A 23,847-nucleotide genomic window follows, 5' to 3' on the forward strand; every position below is an offset into this window, starting at 1 on the left:
CAACAATTTCTTGGACAATTTCCTCCAGCTGCATTCTCCTCAGTCTATAGAGTTGACAAGTATACTCTGCTGAGGCATCTCCCTTCAAGCAGTTACAAAGTTGTGCGCTTCATTTCCCAATTCATCCTCACTGCTTTACTATGATTGGCCTGTTTTGGTTTCAATGTATTTCATTTCTTCACAATACTGTTTACGTTCATGAAAGATCATGAAACATTATGACCACCTGCCTAATATTGTGTAGGTCCCCCTTTTGCCACCAAAACAGCCTTGACCGGTCGTGGCATAGACTCCACTAGACCTTTCTATCAGAACCAGCATTCACTTTTTCAGCAATTTCTGCTACAGGAGCTAATCTGTTGGATCGGAGCACACAGGCTGTTGTGTGATGAAATCTTTTTGAGACTACTTACAAAAGACCAGCTCTAACTAAACAAGTTATTCTAAATGATTCTTTATGGCCTTTTCGTCTGTAACCGATAGTACGGAGGAGCTACAGGAAACGATGGGGAGAGGGAGGTGGAGTCTGATCAGGAAATGACTTGGAACTGATTCAGATTCAGGCCTTTCACGTAGCGCTCGCCATTGAGCAACATGTCAGAGCACATGTACAGACCACCAGGCCACCGAGACGATGGACCATTTGTAAAAATATGAATAGTAGAAATTGCAGCGCTTAATATGGTGTCTTACTTTAATTAAAAGGAGTCCCACCTGTCAATTATGTAATAGTGCCAAACAGTCACTTTCTTGATGTGATTTATTTACTAAAAATAACAATAGTAGAAAATGCAGCACTTAATATTGTGTCTTACTCTAATTAACAGAAGTCCCACCTGTCATTTACGGTAATAGCGCCAGACAGTAACTTTCTTGATGTTATTAATTTACTAAAAATAAGAATAGTCCAACATGCGGCACTTAATATTTTGTCTTGCTGTAATTAACAGAAGTCCCACCTGTCATTTACGTAATAGTGCCAGTCACTTTATATAGTGCCAGTTTCTTTATATAATTTATTTACTTTAAAACAAATAAATGCAATAACTGAACCAATCTGAAGGTATACAGTTTTATTATCAGTAGTACTAGTTTGGTTGAATCCACTTGCTTGAGCCCTATTGCAGATTTTAGTATATGTGTTACTGCATAATTAAATTACAGAAGTTGTTTAAAAAAATATTTAAGGCAGTTGTACTCTTCATTTATCTGTAACTTTCATGAATTCACAGACTGCACAAAAATACGCACTTTCTCTCTAAAAATGGCTGGGTTATTTTTGACCCCTAATAGGTAAATATTGGACAGAACACGTGCTGGGTTAAAAATAACCCAATGTTGGGTTGTGGTTATGCAACCATGGGGTATAATAACCCAGCAGTTGGGTTTAAACAACCCAGCATTGGGTCAATTTTAACCCAACTGTGTGCTCTGTCCAATATTTACCCATTATGTGTCAAAAAATAACTCAGCAATTATTTCTGGAGTGTAATGGAAAAGTAATTTAGTAGTAATAAGTAAAGTAATACAATATTAATGATCGTCAAATCACCGGAAGAAAAATGCACGACTACTTAATTCTAAACGTTCGTAAATGGGGACAGGTCTTGAGGGCGAGATGATTATCAGTAAATGATAACGTTCTTTGATTGACAGCTGAACAGGATGAGCTAACATTAGCTTGCTTTGCTCGTGTTCATAATAACAACAACACGATAATAACTTTCTATGTAGTATGTTTACCGTAGTTACACAAAACAAGCAACAACTAAGCCAAATTATGTTTAAGATATTTTTACCATTTTACATTACCTGAGTCTGTGGAAAACTGTGCTGAAAAACAGTACTTGAAATCTTCCTGACGAAAGTGCTGGATGCATATTCAAATTTTCAAAATAATCTGTTAGTGCTGTGTCAGTTGAGGGTCGCATTGATGTAAACAATAAAAACTCCCGGAGGCCTGAATTTGTTGTCGTTACATCCACATACTGCACAGGTTGTAGTCATCTTTTATCAAGGGTTTTGGTGATTTTCCCTTCAGAGACGATAAAAGCGAAGTTACTCTTTGGTTGGGTTCGTCTGCCGGCTAACTTCAAGTTGACTTGAGTTGATTTGAGAGCAGGTTGAGCGGTAAAAGAAGTTATAAGGCTTGTTCAACTTAATGCGTCGCCACAAGAATTGACAGCCGCATGACGTCAAAGTACCGCAAGAGCGATTCGCAAAATCATACGCAGGAGTTTGCTTTTAAATCGCTCTCGCGGAACCTTGACGTCATCTGGCTGTCGGTTCTTGCGGCGCCGCATGAAGTCAAACAAACCTGAAGGCTGCATCGGTCAGTGGTTAGTGGGTGGAGCTAATGACTCAGTTTCGCGCAGTGCATTCTGGTTAATTGAGTCCATCAAATACTTTTTTTCATGTAATATGCAAAATGGACATAAATTACCCATGAAAACAGGCTAAAATGTCTAGGGTTCAATTCCGCTTTAAGTAAAATAGACAATAGCTGTACTTAGTGTTGTAGTTCTCGAGACCGGTCTCGGTCTCAAGACCACTTTTTAAAGGTCTTGGTCTCGTCTTGCAATCAACCGCATTTTTACTCGGTCTCGTCTCGGTCTCAGACAAAGAGGACTTGGATTTTAATTTCAAGACCGGTCAAGACCACAACTGATGGCACACTGCAAAAAATTCTTACATTAAGATGCTTTTTCTTGATGAACAAAACGACCCAAGAAAAAAGTCTAGTTTGTACTGCAAAAATATCAAGTTTAAGTCATTTTGTGCATAAAACATGCAAAAAAATCTGCCAATGGGGAAAGCTATTTTTTATTGAATTGTTTATTTATTTAGTGTTTAAGAAATTGGTTCAAGGTTTTTTTGCTTAACCCATTGGCAGATTTTCTTTATTCACAAAATCACCTAAATTTGATATTTTTGGTCTAAAAACTAGACTTATTTTCTTGGGTAGTTTTGCTCATCAAGAAAAAGCATCTTAATGTAAGAATTTTTAGATATTTTTACTATAAAAAAGACAAAAAATACTAAGAAATATTTTCGTGAAAATCATTTGTTGCAGTGCACATCACAAATTAATTTTGTATCATTAATTTTATGCAGTTTATTCAGGTTTGGCATATGATGTTGGCATTGTTTAAGGATTGTTTAAGTTTCTCCCAATGACAGTTTTTCTTACTAAAATTTTATTACTAAAAACACCTGCATTGTGTTAAGTGGATGGCAACCCATGGAAAGACATTTCAGATTAAATGGTTAAGTTGATTTCAGCTCTTTAGTGTTTGTTCACTTTTATTTGCTTATAGACAAAGATAAATACCCACATATCTGCAATGCCTTTGATTATTTTATCAACTTCTCTGATGGCATACACACACACACAGACACACACACACACACACGCACGCACGCACGCACGCACACACGCACACACACACACACAAGAAGTGCCTAATCGTATGCATATTCTACATTTTATCATAAGTGTTTTCATGCAGTGACTTGCACTGGTCTTGGTCTTGAGTTGGTCTCGGCCTGTCTTGGTCTTGGTCTTGACTCGGTCTCGACCCTTTAAAGTCTTGGTCTTGTCTCGGTCTTGGCCTGTCTTGGTCTTGGTCATGACTTGGTCTTGGTTTAGGTGGTCTTGACTACAACACTAGCTGTATTTCAATGCCTGTTGGTGAGCCGTCCAAGGTTATTTCCAGTAGGCCTGATGCTTTGTTGACAAGGCACATTTCCAACATGTTATTATGGATTTTTGTTTGTTTGCGATAAGTATCTGTATAGGGCCAACATAAAGGGAATGCTAAATACATTCTATAAATGCTATAACTAGTGGGCGAAGAAACAGTTAATATGGCTGACTGATAGGTCAGGTGATTTCTTCTGTGTGTTAATTCATTATAGTTATCTGATAGATAAGAATACCAACTGTGAGACACGTCCTAGTGTGACAGAGTATCTGCCTCCAATCAAATTACAGTATCAGTCACAACTGATCCTACTCCATTTGTCTTCCCATCACAGAACTGGAGTATAAACCGTTCATTGACATTATGAAGAAAGTTCAATGCAGTCTGTGTTTTTAATGAAACCAGATGTCACATGTTTTAGTGCTTTTTAGGTATTTTGGGTGCTTATTTGAGTAGACAATGTTAATGGATTTTTATGATGAGTGTTTTAAATTAATTTGGATTATTCAAAATGTGTAATACACTAACAGGTAATGAGGGATGCACAGAATTTGGTGAATGACATCAGTTATGACATCATAGCTATTGAGGGTGACATTTCTTTTTTTTACTCGATCATTTGCAGCCATAAATATCTAGCCGTGACATACAGTGGTGTGAAGTGGCTTATCCAACCAGTTTTTAAATTATTCATTAAGCATCGTCGTTGATTCTAAATTTGTCCGGTAACTATTTCTAATCCTATTTCTAGATGCAACATGTCCATTTATGCATTTGTATACATTCACCCGTTTCCTGGACTCGTGCCTCGGATCACATTATGCATTGGTTTGGCGGAGAGCACCGATCCAGTGTAACGTTATTATAGCAGACTGCCTCACATAAGCTGACACTGACTGATCATATTGCACACGGTGTGGTCTCACCCAACTCATCTGTTTAAAAACCAACTCGCTGCAATTTATCTCTCGCCTCCCAGCCAGGACAGCATGCTTATGCTCTGATAAAGTGTGCTAAGCTAAGAGTTTCTCATTCATTAGCATTAGTTATTCCCCCTGGTCCTTAACCTGTTCAGAATTTACACAATAATGAGTAAAAGTCTCCAGTGTTGGGGATAAGTTGGCACCACGAGCCAAACAAAATCACCCACCTTCAGACGGAACTCCTTCGCGTACGTTATCCCTCAGACTGAGATAACTCTTGAAACGGGATGTTTGTTTGTGTTGTTTAGGAAGGAACTGGACATTGAAAATGATCCCACATACGGCCATTATTTAGAGCAGGAACGGGGCTGCTCTTTGCCTGAGTCTGCATTCATAAATCTCCGCTTGGCTCCATGAATGTAATCAGGTGCTTTGCAGAGGACACACACTGGCACAAGACACTCCGTCTCTCTTGTCAACATTCGAAGGAGCTATAAAGTCAGAACGGAGGGGTGTGTGCTGAAACTGACGCTTTACTGATCAAAGAAGTGTGGGGGGGGGGGGGGGGTAAAGCTAAATCATTTAGTTACTGTATGTACCCCGTTTTTAAAATGCAGCAACGTTGTGTTCTGCCGTGCCTTGTTATGTAAAAGGGTACAGAGAATAATGGTTGTTGCACGATATGTGTGTGTGTGTGTGTGTGTGTGTGTGTGTGTGTGTGTGTGTGTGTGTGTGTGTGTGTGTGTGTGTGTGTGTGTGTGTCTGTCTTTTGAACACACAAAGGAACACATACGCTGGCACAGACGCTTGCTTTATGAATTGTCAGGGGTCCTAACATGAAAAGTACCATCTGTCTAAAACGGAGCACCACGGGCCCTTGACACCCCTTTATTCTGTTTCATCTTCACTCGCTACACAGTTTTTACTCTTTATTTATTTATTCTCTGCTCTCTTTTTACTTTGTGATGGTCTCTCTCTCTCTCTCTCTCTCTCTCTCTCTCTCTCTCTCTCTCTCGCTCTGTATGTGTCTGTCTTTTACCCTGTCACAAATTTGTTTAAAGATTGCTGTGTGTTGTGCTTTTCTTTTTTTCTTCTTGTGCATTACACAGCTATTTTTCTGCATATTAAACCGATAAATAAGTGGATGAATACATAAGTGCTTATTTAAAGTGATTTTTAAAACAAATAAAGGCGATTGCGTCTAAGATGAGACAGATATATAGGCCATGGCAGTATTTTGGCCATTTGAAGACCATTGTCGCGCCCTCTGCAAACATCTCAAGATTGATTAGCAATATGGATTTAATGGTAGTTAATTGATTTAAAGCAACACTATGTAGTTTTTTACCTTTAAATAATGTCTTTAAATTATTTCAATGATAGAACAACTTTTAACTGGACAAATTGTACTGTTGCTGCAACCTGAGCAGCCTCCTAGCTGCTACAAGCACACTCTGAAAGTGGCGGTTGAGCACATGGGGGAGCTGTCAGTCATTTTTATATGGAAACTACATAGTGTTGCTTTAATCTATTAACATATTTGTTTTTGACATTGATTGGTTGGTTACATATAAATTGGTAACATTGTTTACATGAAAGTAGGTATAGGTTGCAGCTGTGCTACTCATTGTGCGGTGTTTAATTTGTTGCTCGTATGGCAGTAAATAATACGGTGATATGATAATGCAGGCATGTGCATTTTCTGTCTTTTCGGCTCGCACAGAGCAATTGACATCATATGACATCAAAATACTGTGAGATCAGACTGCTTGTTATGCTTTCGAATTGCTCTCTTGGTACAGTAATGTCACTCGCCAATTGTTGTGTGCAGCGCCGCATAAAATTAAGAGAAAGGTCACCCCCTAGTGGTTCGGAGGGCACCGCATATGTATATTATAAGAATGCATATGTATATTATAAGAATGCTTAGCATTAAAATCCTGTTTTTTGTAATTAAGGGAAATCATCTTGTCTCAGTTAAAAATAGTTGACTGGTAAATTATAAAGAATGATTCGCCCTTGTATTTATTGCATTGCAACAGACTGACAGATTGATAAGCAGACATGCTATTTATGACTGGATCTAACTTTTCATACTTTGCAGTAAAAGCAGCTCTCCTATTGACTCAAAAAAAAAAAAAAAAAAATAGTGAAGACCACTGGGTTACAGGGTAATAACAGCATAGTGATTATCATTCTGCATAATGTATGAACATAAATAAGCCTTGTCACCCAGTGGTTAGAGAGTCAGGTTTGTAACTCGAAAGTCTCATGGTTGGCAGGTTGCGACTGTTTTTTGTTTCACACTTTACATCATAAAATATTTCAACTTTATTAAATTGTATTGTTTAAAAAGCAATTTTCTCTGTCATTAACCACACTACCTCTCAATATAGATTTGGCAATTTAAAAACCATTCTAACTTGACTAATTTTACTGTTGTTTCTTTTCTTTTTCTATGTCTTTACCTGGTTGGTGCCTTTCTAAACCTGTCTGCATACCTAACTTTCTTTAATCAGGTAAGTTCACTTTTAAAATATTCCAGTATGCCATGTTTCTTTTCCCAACGTTAAAAATATATACGATTAGGGGGTGTGTACACCAAGGCGTTCAGCACAGAGGACCCAGAATTGAAAAATGTTCGACACTCAGCTGGTCGATGTTACTTTTCACTAAGCCGTCTAATTACAGTGAAGGAGGGGAAGGACAAATTCAGCAACGACTGATAAACAAAACAAAAGTATCACAGAAACCAAATCGCTTTGCTAAAGAAACGCAGGCAAGCGCCCACAGTTGGTGTCCACCTGGCATTTTCAGCTAGATTTAAGTGCTTTGGTGTACACGCCCCTTTATGGGTTAGTGAATATAGAGGCAGTTACCTAGCAACACTTGTTGGAGAGCTTAAACCAACATGTTTAAGCACACACCTTCTTCAGGGTTAAATGTCTACTTTTGTACTACAGACATACATTATACCATATGACATACTACAGAATTAATGTAACATGTCAACATTATTTTTCCAATTTGGTGTTGATTTTCATACCCTTAACCTAAAATTGTATCACACATGTACTGTATGTCAAGTCACACTATTTTGGTTGATATTAATTGTAAACTTGAAGAGTTTGGTTCCAAAACGCAAAAAATCCATTTTGACTAGTTTGAATAAAAATGTGTTTTCTATACCAAGAAAGTGACAAGATGAAAACCATTATTTTATGTTACAAATTTTTGCATAGCATCTTAAGGTTATAATAACATAAAAAATTCAACCCATCATTTGATTTTTAAAGATTTATTATTAAAATTTTTTTTTTTTCAAAATGCTATAAATCTAGTGGAATACACTGATAAAAAATAATGGCATAAATCAAAACACTTACTTTGTCATATTAAAAACACTGTCATTGCTGCTGTCATCCTTGGGACGTCTTCGCTGAACTTTTTTGACAGCGATCAGCTGTAAAATATTTTGGTCCAGTTTTTCATAAGATCTGCTGGGGTCAATGTGTTAGCATGACACAAGCTTAATGCTGTCGTGTAAGAACAAGCAACAGCCAGCATTTTTCCTTCGCTCAAGTGCCTCTCACGTAAATTATTCGATTTTGATGGCTTACGTTACTTCCCGCCACAGAAAACCTCCACAGGTTTATCAATGCCGCCCTTATTGTTTACAATGCGTGGAATGGTGCGCTGTGATTTGTTGAACGGATTTATTGCCTTTGCATAGAAGGGGGGCTGGCGTTTAACGCGTTTTGGGAAATAAGGGAGTAACGATGATAGAATAACATGTCGCATATTGGATTTTGCTGAAAATTAAGAATTTACTTTTGAATACTGACCAGATACAATACTGATTTTGGCGGTAAAACTTTTTTTATTATCACATTTTGGAACCAAACTCTTCACTTTCACTTGGTTTGTGTGTAAATAATACATGTTGAACGCTGATGAATGTATGTGCGCTGAAACACAACACTTTAAAGTTTAAGTCTACTGCCATGGATCTTGTTTGAAAGTGAAGTAATTCCAGAAAAACCCCTTTAAACTACCTGGACTCATTAATTTTACAGGCTTTGTTATGCCTGATAAAACAAAGACCAAGTTTTTCAGTCTCAATTGAGTGTGGAACAGAAAAAGGACCAATGCTATTCGTTGGCAAAAAACGACATAATCTGCCCTAAAAGAATTAGAAGACATTCTCATGAGCGTTTTAACTCTATTTATAATGATAATGATCTGATCGCAGACGGTGATAAATGTAATCCCCTTTTTATGTGAATGTCCATCTGTGCTTAAACAAACCCTTTTAAGTGACACATTTCCACTTAAAATTCACAGCTTTCTTCCCCTTAAATTATTCCGTCTTTTGGCTGTCTTGGCCGGGAACGTATTAAACTTTGGTTTTAATGTGACTTGAAATTGAACACAACGCTAAAAATGTCTGGATCGGTAATAGCTTACTGCAAGTTATTAACATTCCACATAATGCATGCAGAATTCATGTTAAATATTTGAACAGCCAGGATTGCAGGCCATACATAACACATGAATAGGCGTTGAGCAAAGCACATATTGCACAAATAGTATGTCTTATCATTTATCTAAACACTTCTTATACTGATATGTCAGTGTAGAGAGCATACACTGTATATAGACTCATAAATAGTAAAAGATTGCAAATCAGGGCCTTGGGCTCAGTCCATGTGCTCCAAAATGCCCTTGCCTCCCCTTACAACTTATTTGTCACAGGTGCTCAAAAGACCTTGTTGGACCACGATTCGGCACTGCTGCCAATGTTTTACCATTTTGAAATGTGCAACATTAGAATTTTGCAGTTGCTTTTGTAGTACCTAAAAATTGTGGAATTTAAGTGTTGAGTCAGCAATTTCATGCACATTCATTGTATGAATTGCATTATGCACGTATTGACATTATATATGTTAAGAACTAAATTGCTAGATCTATCGTTATTACTGGCCATTTAAAAAGCCATATCTGTCGATCACTAGTCGTAGATGAATTGGCTTTTCTCATAGTCCTTTTCATAGATTCCTCATGCAATCCTGCGATTCCCATTTTTGCACAGCATCTTTGATATCCCACCGAGTGAAGGAATTACTTTGGAAATTACTGCTCTGCCAGGTTTCTTTCTTTTTCCTCATCCTGTCAGAGTCAAGAGTGTTCAGCTGTTCAAACACAGATATCAGGTGGTTTTTAATTTGTTTTTTCACTTTGAATCTCGTAACCTGACACTGGGTCCTTGAGATATCGTAGAGTGGCTACAATTGTCAAGAAGAAGATCTCCAGCGATAAATAACCTGCCAATGTAAGAGTAGCAAATAATGTTTTTAGTAAATAGTAGCATACACTTGAATGTTCTTTCAAAGATGCGATCAAACACATAGCTTTTTTATAATTGGGCTTGGAAATAGCTTTTTTGCACACCGTACCAGTAGTAACTTTATTTAAAGGTGCCAAAGAATGCAATTGTTCTCTAACACCTTCATGAAATATGTGTGACTTTATTAAGTGCAAAAATTATCCAGAGATGTCTATTTACAACCCTAGGATTTGTCCCCATAATGAAATGGTCTATTACTACCTTATTTGAGAGGGTCATGAATAATAATGTTGAGCTCTGCTCTGATTGGCTGTTTCTCATATCAGTTCATTTTAGTAGCTCTGTGTGTGTGCAAATAGAACTTATGTTTGAGAATTTATCAGACAAAGATACAGATTTGAAGAATAATCAATTATTCTGATATTGGAAATGGACATTTCTGAGTGGTAATTTGTGTTTTTTTCAGTATGGACCTGCAAAACGTAACTGTAACGTCAATAGTAGAACTTAGCATTAACTAGCATATAGCGCTAACTCAGCAGTCACAACTTTATTTTTAGCTTTGTTACAACATTGTAATTCATTTAATGTGTAATTTAATGTTGGGGGTGTACAGCATGACTTTAAAGTGTAACTAAACCGCTGGTCAGAGCCTGACTCCACCCACTGGCAATATTTGAAAAATGCAAGAAAAGTGGGCAGATCCCAAGGAGATAGAGGGGACGAACTGAGTGTGGGTTGAGGTCGTAACAAGGGCGTGGTGATCTTGAACCTGCTTACATCACGAGTCATTTTTTGGACCCACCATCCAATAGGAAAATTCAACTGCAGTAGCCACCGTTCAACCTGAAGAGGGCAGCACTCAGGCGTTTTTACACCATATATTGTAGCATTGAAACACTTTATATCCAAATGTCAAAAAACGTACTAAAATCAATGGACAGCACTAATAAAGCCCCATTTTTACAGATCATTAACTAAAAAAAGTTGGTTAAGGGTTTAGTTACGCTTCAATGTCACAGTTGGTGTTATATTGAGATTGGCCTGTTTTCCAGCGGCCTTTTTCATGCATGAGATAACATAAGACGGAGGAACCAGCAGTGTTTGTGGGTCACAATATGAAATTAACATGTACAGTACTCTTAATATTTATCTATGCCTCGGTAAATACAGTTTGACATTCTATGGCACCTTTAAGTAATTGTTAGGTTATGCATCTCAACAACTTTAATTTAATGCTCATTACTATGCAGTCCTGTGCAAAACGTCTTAAGGGGGTCGCAAACTGGATGCGTGGCTCAGTGCCGTGTCTAGGACAACTTGGAGGTATCGTACACCGGAAGTGCAAATTAAATATAGCTCAATCTTCGTCAGATAGCATCTACTTCAAAATGCAAAATATATGTTAGCAGCCAATGTTAATCATTAATGATTTGGGACAAATATGATGTTATTTAATGTTAAACTATGTAAGTGGCACTCTGTGGCGTGACAGGGAATTAAATGTCTTATGTCTTATGTTAAAACTAAAAGTAAAAGGGTTTTCCTCGCGAAAGGTCTGCATTCATAAAAAATGAGCAAATAAAATATTTCAAATCAATATTTAATGCCCCTTACCTTACTTATGAGGTAAACAGCCATTTAATAAGCAGGATAATGTATTAGCACTTGGTTGTTATCACGAAATAAGCCCCTTAAGTGTGATCACACTATTAGGTCTTATTTCTGCAATAACAACCTGCTGCCTGTTCTTTAGTCCCTTAGATAATTATTTCGTAGTGTCTTTATTAGAATACAACCAGAAAATTTGTTGCGAGATAAAAAAGACGAATTAAAGTGTCAAGTGTTTAGTGTGAGCTCCCCTTAAACTTGAGCAATTGCAGGAACCTGCAGGCTCTCTTAAACCTAAATATAAAGAAATCCTAATTTTTTTAATTATAATCTAATGACTTCAGTCTCCCCAAAAGAGTTCAAGATGTGCTGGGTGCCAAGAGAGGTCTCACTTAATACTGACTTTTGCCAGAATTTCTGTTTGTATCTTAATAAAGAAAGTAAAAAGTACAGCAAGTGTTAACTTGAACACAGTGTGTTAAGAGAGAACACGAACACTCATGAGTTTCTGGAAAGAGTCACCGCCGGGGTCAGCAAATAAGTGTGGCTGTTTTCTCACATTTCAGATCATTTTCACATTTCTGCATAAACTGAGAACAGCGAGCTGTGCAGTGGGCACGAGCCGCGAGATATCCAGCCAGCTTGCGGAAAAGAACAATCGGCATTGTTCCTGTACTTTTATTGCAGTTTCACAAATGTGCGACCAGATGTTGCAGAACATTAGCCTTCAGCTAACATCAGAGCATTACCGTTCAGCCTTATGATGATCGGCTTTAGCGTGGTGCCATCCGTTAAAGTAATGCCCAGGCTGTTTCAGGTTTATGCGATATGGCTTACATTACCATCGCAATAGCCTCTTTTTTTTTATAACCGTCTTGCATTGTATCATAAATAATACTGATGCATGTAGCATTCCCACTTACTTTCTTTTTCAAATCAAGACGTGGGTGCGCTTATCTCTTAAAATGAGCTTTGAAAGCTGAACCATGCAAATGAGTTTTAAGCTATACAGTATGCATTATATGTTCTTAAAATGGCACCAAGCCTCTTGCGGCGATTGCTAATGTGTTGCCAGTGATGCAGATGCACATTGAAGAACAATAATGCTGATGTTGGTAATTATAACAATGAGAAAAAAGATGATAAAGGGGTGCGGCACTTTTTACCCACATTTCCAAAAACAGAGCATTCCCCACGGTGCGGCTTTATGTGGGAAATAAACAGGCCAATATCGACTGGAATTCGTTTATGAGCCGCGTGAGGAAGCGGCAGTCAATTCGAGTTGTAGATTCTTAATCCTTTATAGAAGAGCAATGGTCAGTCCGCTGGGTTTCGGCCGGGTATCTGTTTATATGTGGGCGTTTGATTATATGAGAAAACCAGAGGCACGGAATGGCACACAGGGGCCTTGAATCAACATTGAGAGACAGCAAGTAAGGTTAATTAATTTGTTATGCATCTTGTGCTCTATAGCACAAGTTGCTCTGATGAAATATCTATTTCTGTGTACGCCAATACTGTGATACTTAATCTTGTTTTCCCATATTGCCAACCTTCTAGGAATTTACAGTAACATCTCATTTCTTGTGAGTTTGGCATATAATTTATAAAGAAATAACTGTGGACACAAAACAGCTTTAATAATTTGTTCTTGGATGAATATAATAAGAATTGATTTGGCTCATATTGTAATCTCTTACTTTTGATTGGAGGGGCACATCTGAGGAAAGTTGGCGGCAAGGACAATACATTATTTGTTCCTATTGTTCTTTTCCATAGGATTTGTTTTATTCCTTTGGATTACAGATATAAGTGTGTCTACAGTATGTGGTTTTATAGAGATTGTGTTTACTAATGTTTTTCTGCGGCATCTCTGATTCATGTTGATCTTAGATTGTGCATTGACCCTCTTTAGTTCCAACACTCGAACCCCCTAGCACCCACTTAATCTTCATTTTCAGTCTCTTCCATTTACATTTTTCAAACACGCGCACATACACACAAGCAAACAAGGTCAAAAGCTAATACCTTACCCCCTACCACTTGATACAACTGCATTCCCACAGAGCCGAGAGCTCACTGCATGAATTTATGTCCATACCGCTGTTGTTTTTCCACACCCTGTTAATCCCACCCTCCCCTCTCTCAGATGGTAATGGGCACATGGTCAATCCTCCCCACACTAATTATCCAAAATATCAATTCGGATTTTCTTATAAATAAACAAATACCCACCCACCCCCTCGATTTCTCCATGGACACTGAATAATTCTGTCTCTTATTATTGTATTAAAACCAACAGAGGCAAGAAATCTGTAAATGGCTAAGCTATCTGTGTGGATCTGTCTCAAGTTTCATCAATAAGGTTATTAACTATTAGAGCTAATTGTCAGAGCTCCAATTCTGCTCGGAGTCTGAAGTTCAAGGGTTCATAAACAGCATGAGAGGAAAATAACAAATTCAGATCGCATAAGATCATTCCCCACTTCAAGACTAATTTGCTCCTTTTGAAGATAATTAGAAAATAATAATAATAATTAACAGAAAAGGAAATTCAGTACAACTGCCAGCGGTCTCTGGATAAAATGGCAAATGTGCAAAAATGTATCCAAAGTCAGCTAGAAAGGCTAAAGATAGGGCACAGTAATGCTTTGATAGGATGAGGACTTCTTTTCCAAAAAGGAAAAACGTTCAAATCAAACCAATTGCTCTACGTCTCAATTGTTTCCCTTGTTTCGGTTTCCCCCGCTGCTGGTGTGGTTAACAGCTATTGTTATTGAAAGACATGTTTTTGTTTTCTCTCAATCCAACCACCTGTTTTGCGAGGCAGAACGTGAATAGCAACAATTGCCGTTTTCTTCTCGGCCGAGAAAGGAACAATGCAGTCTGCAATCATTGTATCGTCGTGCCGATGCTATGAATCTGTCACTCAGAGATCATTTCGTGTTTTTTAATACTCTCAAGAGGATTCATTAAAAACCCAACCACACATTGGAGTGTACATACTTCGGGTCTCGCTGCAAAATATGGCATGAACATTACTATTCAGTGCGAGAAAAACAAAGTAGAAAACAAAATTGCAGTCCAAGAGTGCCAGACCAGATTGAATACATTATGAATCATGTATTAATGATAATCTTTACCTGACAGAAAACAAGAGTAAACAAACAAAAAGAAAGAAATCAGGAATGGGTAAAGCGCGTCACATTGCGTATCATTTACAACATTATGAATACAATTTATTGGTTTAGCTTGGCTTAGCTTCATATGCGCATCGTATACAGTGCTGAAAATAGAACAGTTTCATATCAAGTATTAAAGGATTCAAAGGGGCAGGGCATTGAAATCCATCATAAAACGTTGATCTGGGTGTAAAAATATTAGCTCAGCCTTACATTGGACCTTTAAAGACAAATCCCAGTCATACATGACAAATAAACTTCACACATGCACTTGGTCAAAACAAACTGTTGCACCGGACACGACGTAAGAACATACACACACTTAAATAGTCGAATGGTAATGTGTACACGGACATGCACTCTAACGCACACGTTCAAATGCGACCACCGGCTTCACAGTGCCAATTTTCCTCATGTCAATTATAATAACTAGACAACACCGCAGTCGATGCAAAGTAACCTCTTCCTCATTTACCGCAACGACCAGCCTGCTTTTGGCTGTGGCAGTAATTCTTAACCTGAGCTGAGCTTAGAGACTGCATATAGGCAAGCAACAGGCGTATACACAGAGAGACACACAAAGAGAAATCCAAGGGCTGGTTGCTGCAGTCTCTTGTCTTTCTCTGCTGCTGGTGTGAACACTAGGGAGCAGTCTGTACCTTCTCTCAACGGCCCTGTTATTTCATCTGCGCTATAGCCTGTGATGCAGGACGCACACAATCTAACAATCACGACGATCACTCACACAGTAACAATTGGAGATCTTAAAAAAACAACATTGCATTTAAGCCGAAGTCCACGATTAAATATACATCTAGAATCGGGGGTGATCTTTTGACTGATCTTTTCTCATGAATCTTTCACGATGGCAAATTTGATTTAGATGGTTAAGGCTTCTTCTCAAACCAAATTGTATCCCTCGACTGAAGCGTTTAACTTGAAATCTATTAAAGCAGGGAAGGAATTACGGTCTTAGATTCTCCTTGTCTTGTTTATTTGAACAGCAGACAAATGTGTGATACATGCCATCTGATCAAACCGCATCAGCGTAGTTTGTTTTAGCTGGTATGCATAATCTATTCAGGATATGGACAAGAAAACTGCAACAGCCACAGCAATCAAGCTTTGCACAGTGATTATATCTCCGAGAGATACGAGAAGATCTTAGACTGAGGTTTAACATTTCAAATGAAGTGAAGCGCTTTTCACAGCCCTGCTTATTTACATCCTGCGATACTGCAGAGCTCTCACTAACCATATTTCCCATCATTACCACAGAGCACAAAAAATAAAAATAAAAAAACTATTGTCAAACTCACCTGCAGAAATGAGCATTGTGAATTGCAATTCATTTATTTAAACATTTGTATTTTCCTCTTTTTTCTCCATAGTTTACAAAAGAAATAGGATAACATCTTGCATTTATATCCCCACTCTTGCATTTCTGCTTTTTAACATATTTTACATAGAATCATATATTTTTTTTAAGGTTTCATTGTTTGTTTTGTTGTTTTTCTCTTCGTTTGTTTGTGTGTCTGTGCCACAGCAAAAAAAAAGGTCCTTGTTTTTCATCTGAAGGTTTAGAGAGTTCTACAATATCCTGCAGTAGAAAGACACATTAAAGCTCAAATATCCACTCTTCACATGAAAAGCCAGAACAGGTCAGCGTAATTATTCCACATCTTTTGCATCAAGTACACAGTCAGATTATCCCACAAGGTTTGAAGATGTTGCAGTATGCGCCCAATCCTTGTTTTCTGTCCATTTGCACTCCAGAAATGTAGCATCCTCCTGAGAGCAGCGAAATGAGGTGCAAAGTATCCATCGATACATTGAAACCATCGAAAAAGAACATGGGCAAGTATCACACCTCGCATTCCCGTGATGCCTGTTGCTGGCACGTGCAAGAGCCGTACTCATTGATGATGACAAGTGCCCCCTCAATATGGTTGGGTTTGTAGTCAACGTAGTACTCGGACGCAGACGTGGTTGCCATCTGCTGCATGGTCTGCTTCTGTTTCTGCTTGCGACGCTGGCTAGTAAAACACTGCCTCAACTGCCTCACCCCTGCTGGAAAGCATTTCCAGGACACGTAGAGCATGAGGACTATTATCAGAAAGGAGAAAATTAGGGCCATGGTGCCTGTCACCACCTTGTGTATCTGCATGGTGCTCTCCAGGTCATCAGTGGACACAGTCACTGTTAAGGAGCTTGTCACCACCTCGCCACCCTCCACGTCCTGCAGGTCATACGGATTTCTTGTTGGGCCATTGAATATGAAACCTTTGACCCGGTTTCTGGTGGCGGTAAAACTCTGCGTGGTTCCGTCGACATTGTCCTCGCATAACTGGAAAGCATAGACGGCATCCAGAATGTCCTCACCCTGTGCAATGTCTGGGCTGGCACACAGCAGGCCATTGTCACGTTGTCCCTGGAAATTGCTAAGCCAGGAAGCCAAGGCACAGACGTTCCTGCTGCATTCCCAGTCATTTCCCGACAAGGTGATGCTGCTTAGGGGTGTCCAAGAGTCCAGAATTCGCTGATCTATGTAGGTGAGTTTATTGGAGTCCAACATAAGAGTCTTAAGGTTGGGCACACTTTCAAACACATGCGGTTCAATGTACTCAATCTCATTGTTGGAGAAGTCAATCTTCTCCAGGTGGTCCCAGGTCCAGTCAAGAGTGTTGACCACAATAGTGGCCCTATTGTTCCGCATGTAGAGGGTCCTCAGTGAGATGAGGCGGGGGAAGTGGGCCAGATTGACTTTCACCAACTCATTGTGCTCCAAGTGCAGCTCAGTGAGCTTAAAGAGCCCGGCAAACGAATTGCGTGCCAGGCTCTGCAGCTGGTTGTATCCCAGATCAAGGAACTGCATGCTTCTGCAATCCTGGAAAATCCGCACTGGGATGTATTTAAGGGCATTATAGCGCAATTGTAAATTGGTAAGCTTCCTAAGGCCATGGAAAAGGTCTGGCTCCAAGGATTGAAGTCTGTTATATGATAAATCCAATATTCGTAGGTTGGGCAGAGGTCGGAAGGTCCCGTTGGGAAGGGTCTCTATCCTGTTGTTGCTCAGATCCAACTCTTTAACCCTTCGCAGCCTCTCAAAGGCGCTCTCCTCTACAATCTCAATATTGTTATGATCCAAATAGAGCCAGGTAAGTTGCGACAGGCCCACAAAGTCCCCCTCCCTCAGCTCAGAGATGTTATTTTCACGCAGGGACAAACCAATGGTGCTGCTGAGGTTTTGGGGGATATCAGTAAGGTTGAGCCCCTCACAGTACAACAGCTTGTTGTCGCATCGGCACAGCCTCGGACAGGTCCCCCCCACCAAAGGAACTATTTTCAGAATAATGCTCAATGAGCACAGTATCAGCCCAGGGGGCTTCCTTAGCGGCCACTTTAGGTACAGACCAATTAGGAGGAAATCCATTAGCATGAATATCCTGCAGTGTCGTAGAGAAAAAGTCCATTGAATCTTTCACATTTGTGTCATTTTGGCTTTTACGATTTGTATCTTCCCAAGTGCAATGTCTTTTCAATTATTCTTTTTATATAGATTGATGGCGATTTGATGCTCAGAGAATCAAAAAATCCTGCCACACTGAAAATAACGACAGAAATAAATTACAAGTCACTTTGCTCATGTTAGATCGGCAAAAGGAAAAGAGCGATGGCCATGTAAAAAAGTGCTCCCCGTGAAACAATCTCACATGAAAGAATTCCTACTCACCCCCTTTCCAGAGGCTGACAGCCTCTATTCAGTTGATCCCTTTGTGCCGACACTAATTATGTGCGAAACTTAAAAAGACCCCAGTGTGGTACAAATTCAACCCCCCCTCCTTTTCATCGGACACCAGATCCTGGCAGACTTACAATGTCTTAGTTCTCCTCGTGTGAAAGAGCCAAAAAGAGAACGACTCCAAGTGGCATTCAGCAGGCTGGTAGGAAGTGCAAGTTTCCCGGGCTGCATGCATGAGCACTGTCCATTCTCCTCCGGTTCTCTGCATTGACTGCTGCGCCGCGGCTCTGTGGGAGAAACGAGCAAGGAAAAACGCGCACGGAGGAGGGAATAATCCACTCCAAACTGACTCTCTCCCTCTCTCTCTGTCTTTTTTCCCTTCCCGTCAAAGACTCCCGATCTGTCGACGCAAATCACCATCCATAACCCATAGCAATTGCTGAAATACGCAATGTATGTGAAGTGAAGCTCGTTGCCATTTTCGCAGTTTCTTCACAATTATGCACATTCAAAAGCTGTGAGATCTGCATCATTCAGCTCTCCTTTTTTTCTGTTTTCTGAATTGTTGGTATAATAATGATATCCAAAAATCACTGGTGATAATGTTTGTAGTAAGACTCAAATCTTCATCTGGGTCTTCTCTGTAGCAAGCTCATTTCCTTTTGGCAACGAAGGCTAAAGATGCTGAGGCTGAAGGCAGACGCGGTATTCTGGGTGGAGAGAGATGCTTTATCCCTTGCAGTAGACTAGTGCACTGGCAGTGCATGCAGAAACACCTTCTGTTCACTGAGTGTCGTAAGCCACTCACAATTCAGCCCAGGCGCTCTCTCTCTCTCTCTCTCTCTCTCTCTCTCTCTCTCTCTCTCCACCTCCTGCACTTCTGCTCACCTCTTTTCTTTTCAATGCTCTCTCTCTCTCTCTCTCTCTCTCTCTCTCTCTCTCTCTCTCTCTCTCTCTCTCTCTCTCCGTCTCTGTGGTTGAGACTATTTTATATTTAAGAAAGGCTGGGCTTAAACTTGATTTTAAATGAGGCACACAACTGAATCATTACTCTCTCACCCTTAAATTAATTGAAATATGCCATATATCTACTAACATCTACTCTTATTAGTAGATGGTTTGCTTATTATTGCAGCTTAATATTCTTCTTATGACTTAAGTTGTCAGTTCACTGCAGCTATTATGTGTTTTAGTACATTATCATTAATTTATTTATAATACATTATTAATATATTTTATTATTTTTATATTTTTATTATATTTTATATATATATATATATATATATATACACATTTTTTTTGTGCTATTCTATTTTATAGATTTTTTGTTGTAAATAACTGAAAAACAGCATTGCACATGTTGCTTAGTGTGTTTTGAAGGCTAGTTTTGACCATGTGCTACCCCAGACCAACAAAGACACGGTCTGGGGAACATGGCGCTAGATAAATGTGTGTTCTACCAGATTTCAAATCGACTATCAGAGTGAGTTCAGAACGGCATTGGACTGTAAGCATTGCCTTTTCAGACCGTTGGCTTGATGAAAAATGAGCTTCCGTGCAATGAACATGGCAATAGCGTCATGCGCCATATGTCATTGCAGTTAGCTGATACATGTTCGGACACAGTCCACGCGAGGCGACTCCCCTCTCCTCCCCCTTACGCCCCAACCCAGCCTTCATTGGCCCAGTTCTAGAAAGACCAAAAATAAAATAAAGCCAAAATACTAAATTTACTGTCATAATGCCGTCTGCCCAGGCTTGTTTGTCATAGCCATTTCAAGTCCCTCCATCCAGTTGGAATACAGATATCATCTGTTGCCACTTAGCCAGGCTTGCATAAATATTCCGCTCAGGAGCCTTGTTGCAGTGCTCCGTGGATTGCAGTCCCCGGGCTTGTCATTTCATTCCGATTAATTTTCAAGGACAATGAGCTGTGACGATCCCGTACATGAAGCTAGCATGCGTCTGTTGGTTTGCCTTCCTTCTGATGGCTGCCATAATTTTAAGATCATTCTTTTCCTTTTGCTTGGCACACTGTTAAATATCAATTAATCTCAAACAGAAAACATGACACGCACAGCCTTTTTAGTCCTCTAATTGGGACAGGACTATAAATTGCGGTTGTACAGTATAGCTTTGATTACCTTAACCTCCTACGTCTACAGTAGTATTGGGCCAATCTCATCCTACTGTTGAAGTAAAATCAACAGATTATGGAAGCTGATAAAACAAACCATTTTTTGTATGTGCAACCTTTACCCCATTATTTCCTTTGAAATTATCTTTCCATAGCACTATTCAAATGTGCTGTCAATTCACTAGTTGATAGCATAAAATAGCAGCATTTCTCAGCTGTTTCAATATATGGAGCCACAAATATATTACTTCTTTCACACCCTAAATGCTCAGCAAAGATTTGACAGAGAAATGAATGGGCTCCACGGGCATAAGAAAATGCCTTGGCCATCCTTAAGTCGGATCTGTCGCTCTTCCACTTTCCCCATCACTCTTTAGCTGTAATAAATGGGCACACCATCAGCAAATGACTTGACACCAGGAACAGAAGATGCGAGATTCCCAGCTATCGCTTACTGACATTAAAACACCTTTGAACACATAGCAGACCACATATTTTATGTTATACGTTACCCTACGTTATAGGTTATGTCGATTATGGCGACTTAAAATGGCCACTCTTGAAAGGCCGAGCAGGGCATTTAGAGATATGTTCAACGAAACACTCAGCTCCGGGTTAGCAGTCATGTCAGTAAGGTTTCCCTACCTGGCTGAGTCTTGCCGCAGGTACAGTATTTGCATGCAGACCTGCACGCCATATCTACTACTCCTGACCAGGAGAAGCTTTACTTTAAAATGTCTGGTCTTTTTTGTTTCTTCTAAGATTATAGACTGCCAGGGCACAAAAGTCACCCGTTTCCTTCAGAAACTGACTCTTCCACCCAAACCTTCATATTAACCACAGGGCTTGTCTCAGGCGAGAATGCGAGAGTCACTTTTCTCAGCAGGCTTTTGGACACTGTGAGTCATCAAAGCAATGGGAAAGTCTTTGTGGAGTAAGTGAGGATTGTTGAGCCCATTCGTCCATTTTAATGGATTTGGATTGTAGGTTATTAAGAGATTGTAGCATGAAATATTTTTAAACCAGTAAGGTTGTTCCTGCCCTATTATTTTTTACAATAAGCATATACCTTGTTGGATTTTTCTTTGTGGCTTATGTTACTTTTCTCAAGTAAATGCATCTTGTTTTAAGGATGTTTATTTGGTGCTCAGCTAGTCTGTCCTGCCCTATGGCTAGAGCCATATTGATTTGGCTCTCTAAGCAACTTCATCTCCAGTGAGAGTTTCTTTAGTTGGGTCACAGCTGAGGCATCTAGACTCAAAGTACTTTGGTGTGATGAAATTGTATTTACTATGAATATTGTATCCTAGACCTTCCCTTGGAAAATGGTAGAAGTTATTTTTATTCAACTTAAATTTTAAAATTTATTCAACTTAAATTTTTAGGTTCAATTGGTTTGCATAACCAATTTGATTAAAGTTGCACGCAGCACTGCAGCATGTTTTTACAGTGTGTTTTAATGAAAAGTAGTTACCTATCCTTAGAAAAATGTCTAAAGTGGACTATCGAAATAAAGTTACTGGATGTACACTCTCAGAGATATAGGTACAGAAGCCATCACTGGGACTGTACCCTTTCAAAAACTACAACTTTGTTCCTAAATAAAAGTATATTAGTACCTCAAAGATACATATTTGTATCAAATTTATACATATCTGTACCTAAATGGTCCTTTTCTAAGGGTACCTTCCAAATGACAGTTTATGTACCTTTATTTCTGAGAGTGTATTGTGTACCCTTAAAGGTACAGTTAACTGTTTTGTACCCCTAAAATTTAACCCCTAGTTGCTTCAGAGGCGTGCGACCTCTGACATGTATAGCAATTGTAAGTCGCTTTGGATAAAAGCGTCAGGTAAATGTAATATAAATGTCTTAATGTCCTCAGATTCGCTATGATGCCACAATCTGCAAAAAAATATATATATATATTACCTAAGTGATACACATTTTTTTATTAGAGCCTACACAACCTTTGCACTGTTAACTAGTGTTGTAGTCAAGACCATCTAAACCGAGACCAAGTCTTGACCAAGACAGGCCAAGACCTAGACAAGACCAAGACTTTAAAGGGTCGACACCAAGTCAAGACCAAGACAGGCCGAGACCAAGTCAAGACCAAGACCAGTGCAAGTCACTGCATTAAAACACTTATGATAAAATGTGGAATATGCAAAAGATTAGGCACTTCTTGTCTGTGTGTGCGCGTGCGTGCATGCATGTGTGCATGCCATCAGAGAAGTTGATAAACTTATCAAAGGCATTGCAGATATGTGGGAATTTACCTTTGTCTATAAGCAAATAAAAGTGAGCAAACGCTAAAGAGCTGATATCAACTTAACCATTTATTCTGAACCTTTTTTTATGGCTTGCCATCCACTTAACACAGTGCAGGTGTTTTTAGTAGTAAAATTAGAAAAATTGTCAATGGGAGACACCTAAACAATGCTTAAACAATGCCAACATCATATGCCAAACCTGAATAAACTGCATAAAATGAATGATAAAAAATAAATTTGTGATGTACAATCAGTTGTGGTCTTGAAGTAAAATTCTGAGGGCCCTATTTTAACGATCTTAGCGCATTGTCTAAAGCGCACAGCGCAACGTGTAAATGGGCGTGTCCGAATCCACTTTTGCTAATTTAACGACGGGAAAAATGGTTTGTGCGCCGAGCGCATGGTCGAAAAGGATTGGTCCTATTGTAATGGGAGTATTTTGGGCGTAACGTGCAGTAAACCAATGAGAGTCTCAGCTCTCATCCCCTTTAAAGGCAAGTTGCGCTGGCGCTATGTCTAATCCCTATTTAGATGACGGACTTTGTAAACTGAAAAACTAAGCGGAGGAAGAAGATCCCCAGTTTAAGATTAATGTTAAATAATTGTGTTGTTTTTCACTTGTATTGAAATTGTTATTTTTTTATTAAAACCTTTAAAACCCGTTTTCTTTTAGTCATGGAAGTAAAAAAGCAGGCTTGTAATTCCTTTAAATGTATGGCTATCCAATATCATCAAAAAATAATTTACAAGCATGTAAGATAAGGTTTGTACTCTAAAAATACTTTATTTGTAACAAACAGGAGATAAAGAATTTACAAACGGCTCTATGCGCGTTTCAGCACTTTGGACAGCGGTTTTTTTAGCAAAGAGTTTTTTTTTAAGCATGACTTAAATATGTTTCTCATCTCACCATATCCACAGGTAC

At 39.0% G+C, this 23,847-nt stretch overlaps 2 protein-coding genes across 2 annotated transcripts in view; one reads left to right on the forward strand and one right to left on the reverse strand.

Moving 5' to 3' along the window:
- ctnna2 (catenin (cadherin-associated protein), alpha 2) overlaps positions 1 to 23,847 on the forward strand; it is a 565,129-nt gene that overhangs the window by 368,144 nt on the left and 173,138 nt on the right. The gene's annotated exons all lie outside the window — the stretch shown is intronic.
- On the reverse strand, positions 14,521 to 19,320 carry lrrtm1 (leucine rich repeat transmembrane neuronal 1). Its single transcript, XM_065295534.2, has one exon. The coding sequence runs from the start codon at positions 18,204 to 18,206 to the stop codon at positions 16,632 to 16,634; it is 1,575 nt and encodes a 524-aa protein (XP_065151606.1). The 5' UTR covers positions 18,207 to 19,320; the 3' UTR covers positions 14,521 to 16,631.

This window comes from Paramisgurnus dabryanus, chromosome 4 (genome assembly GCF_030506205.2).
Source record: "Paramisgurnus dabryanus chromosome 4, PD_genome_1.1, whole genome shotgun sequence".
NCBI lineage: Eukaryota > Metazoa > Chordata > Actinopteri > Cypriniformes > Cobitidae > Paramisgurnus > Paramisgurnus dabryanus.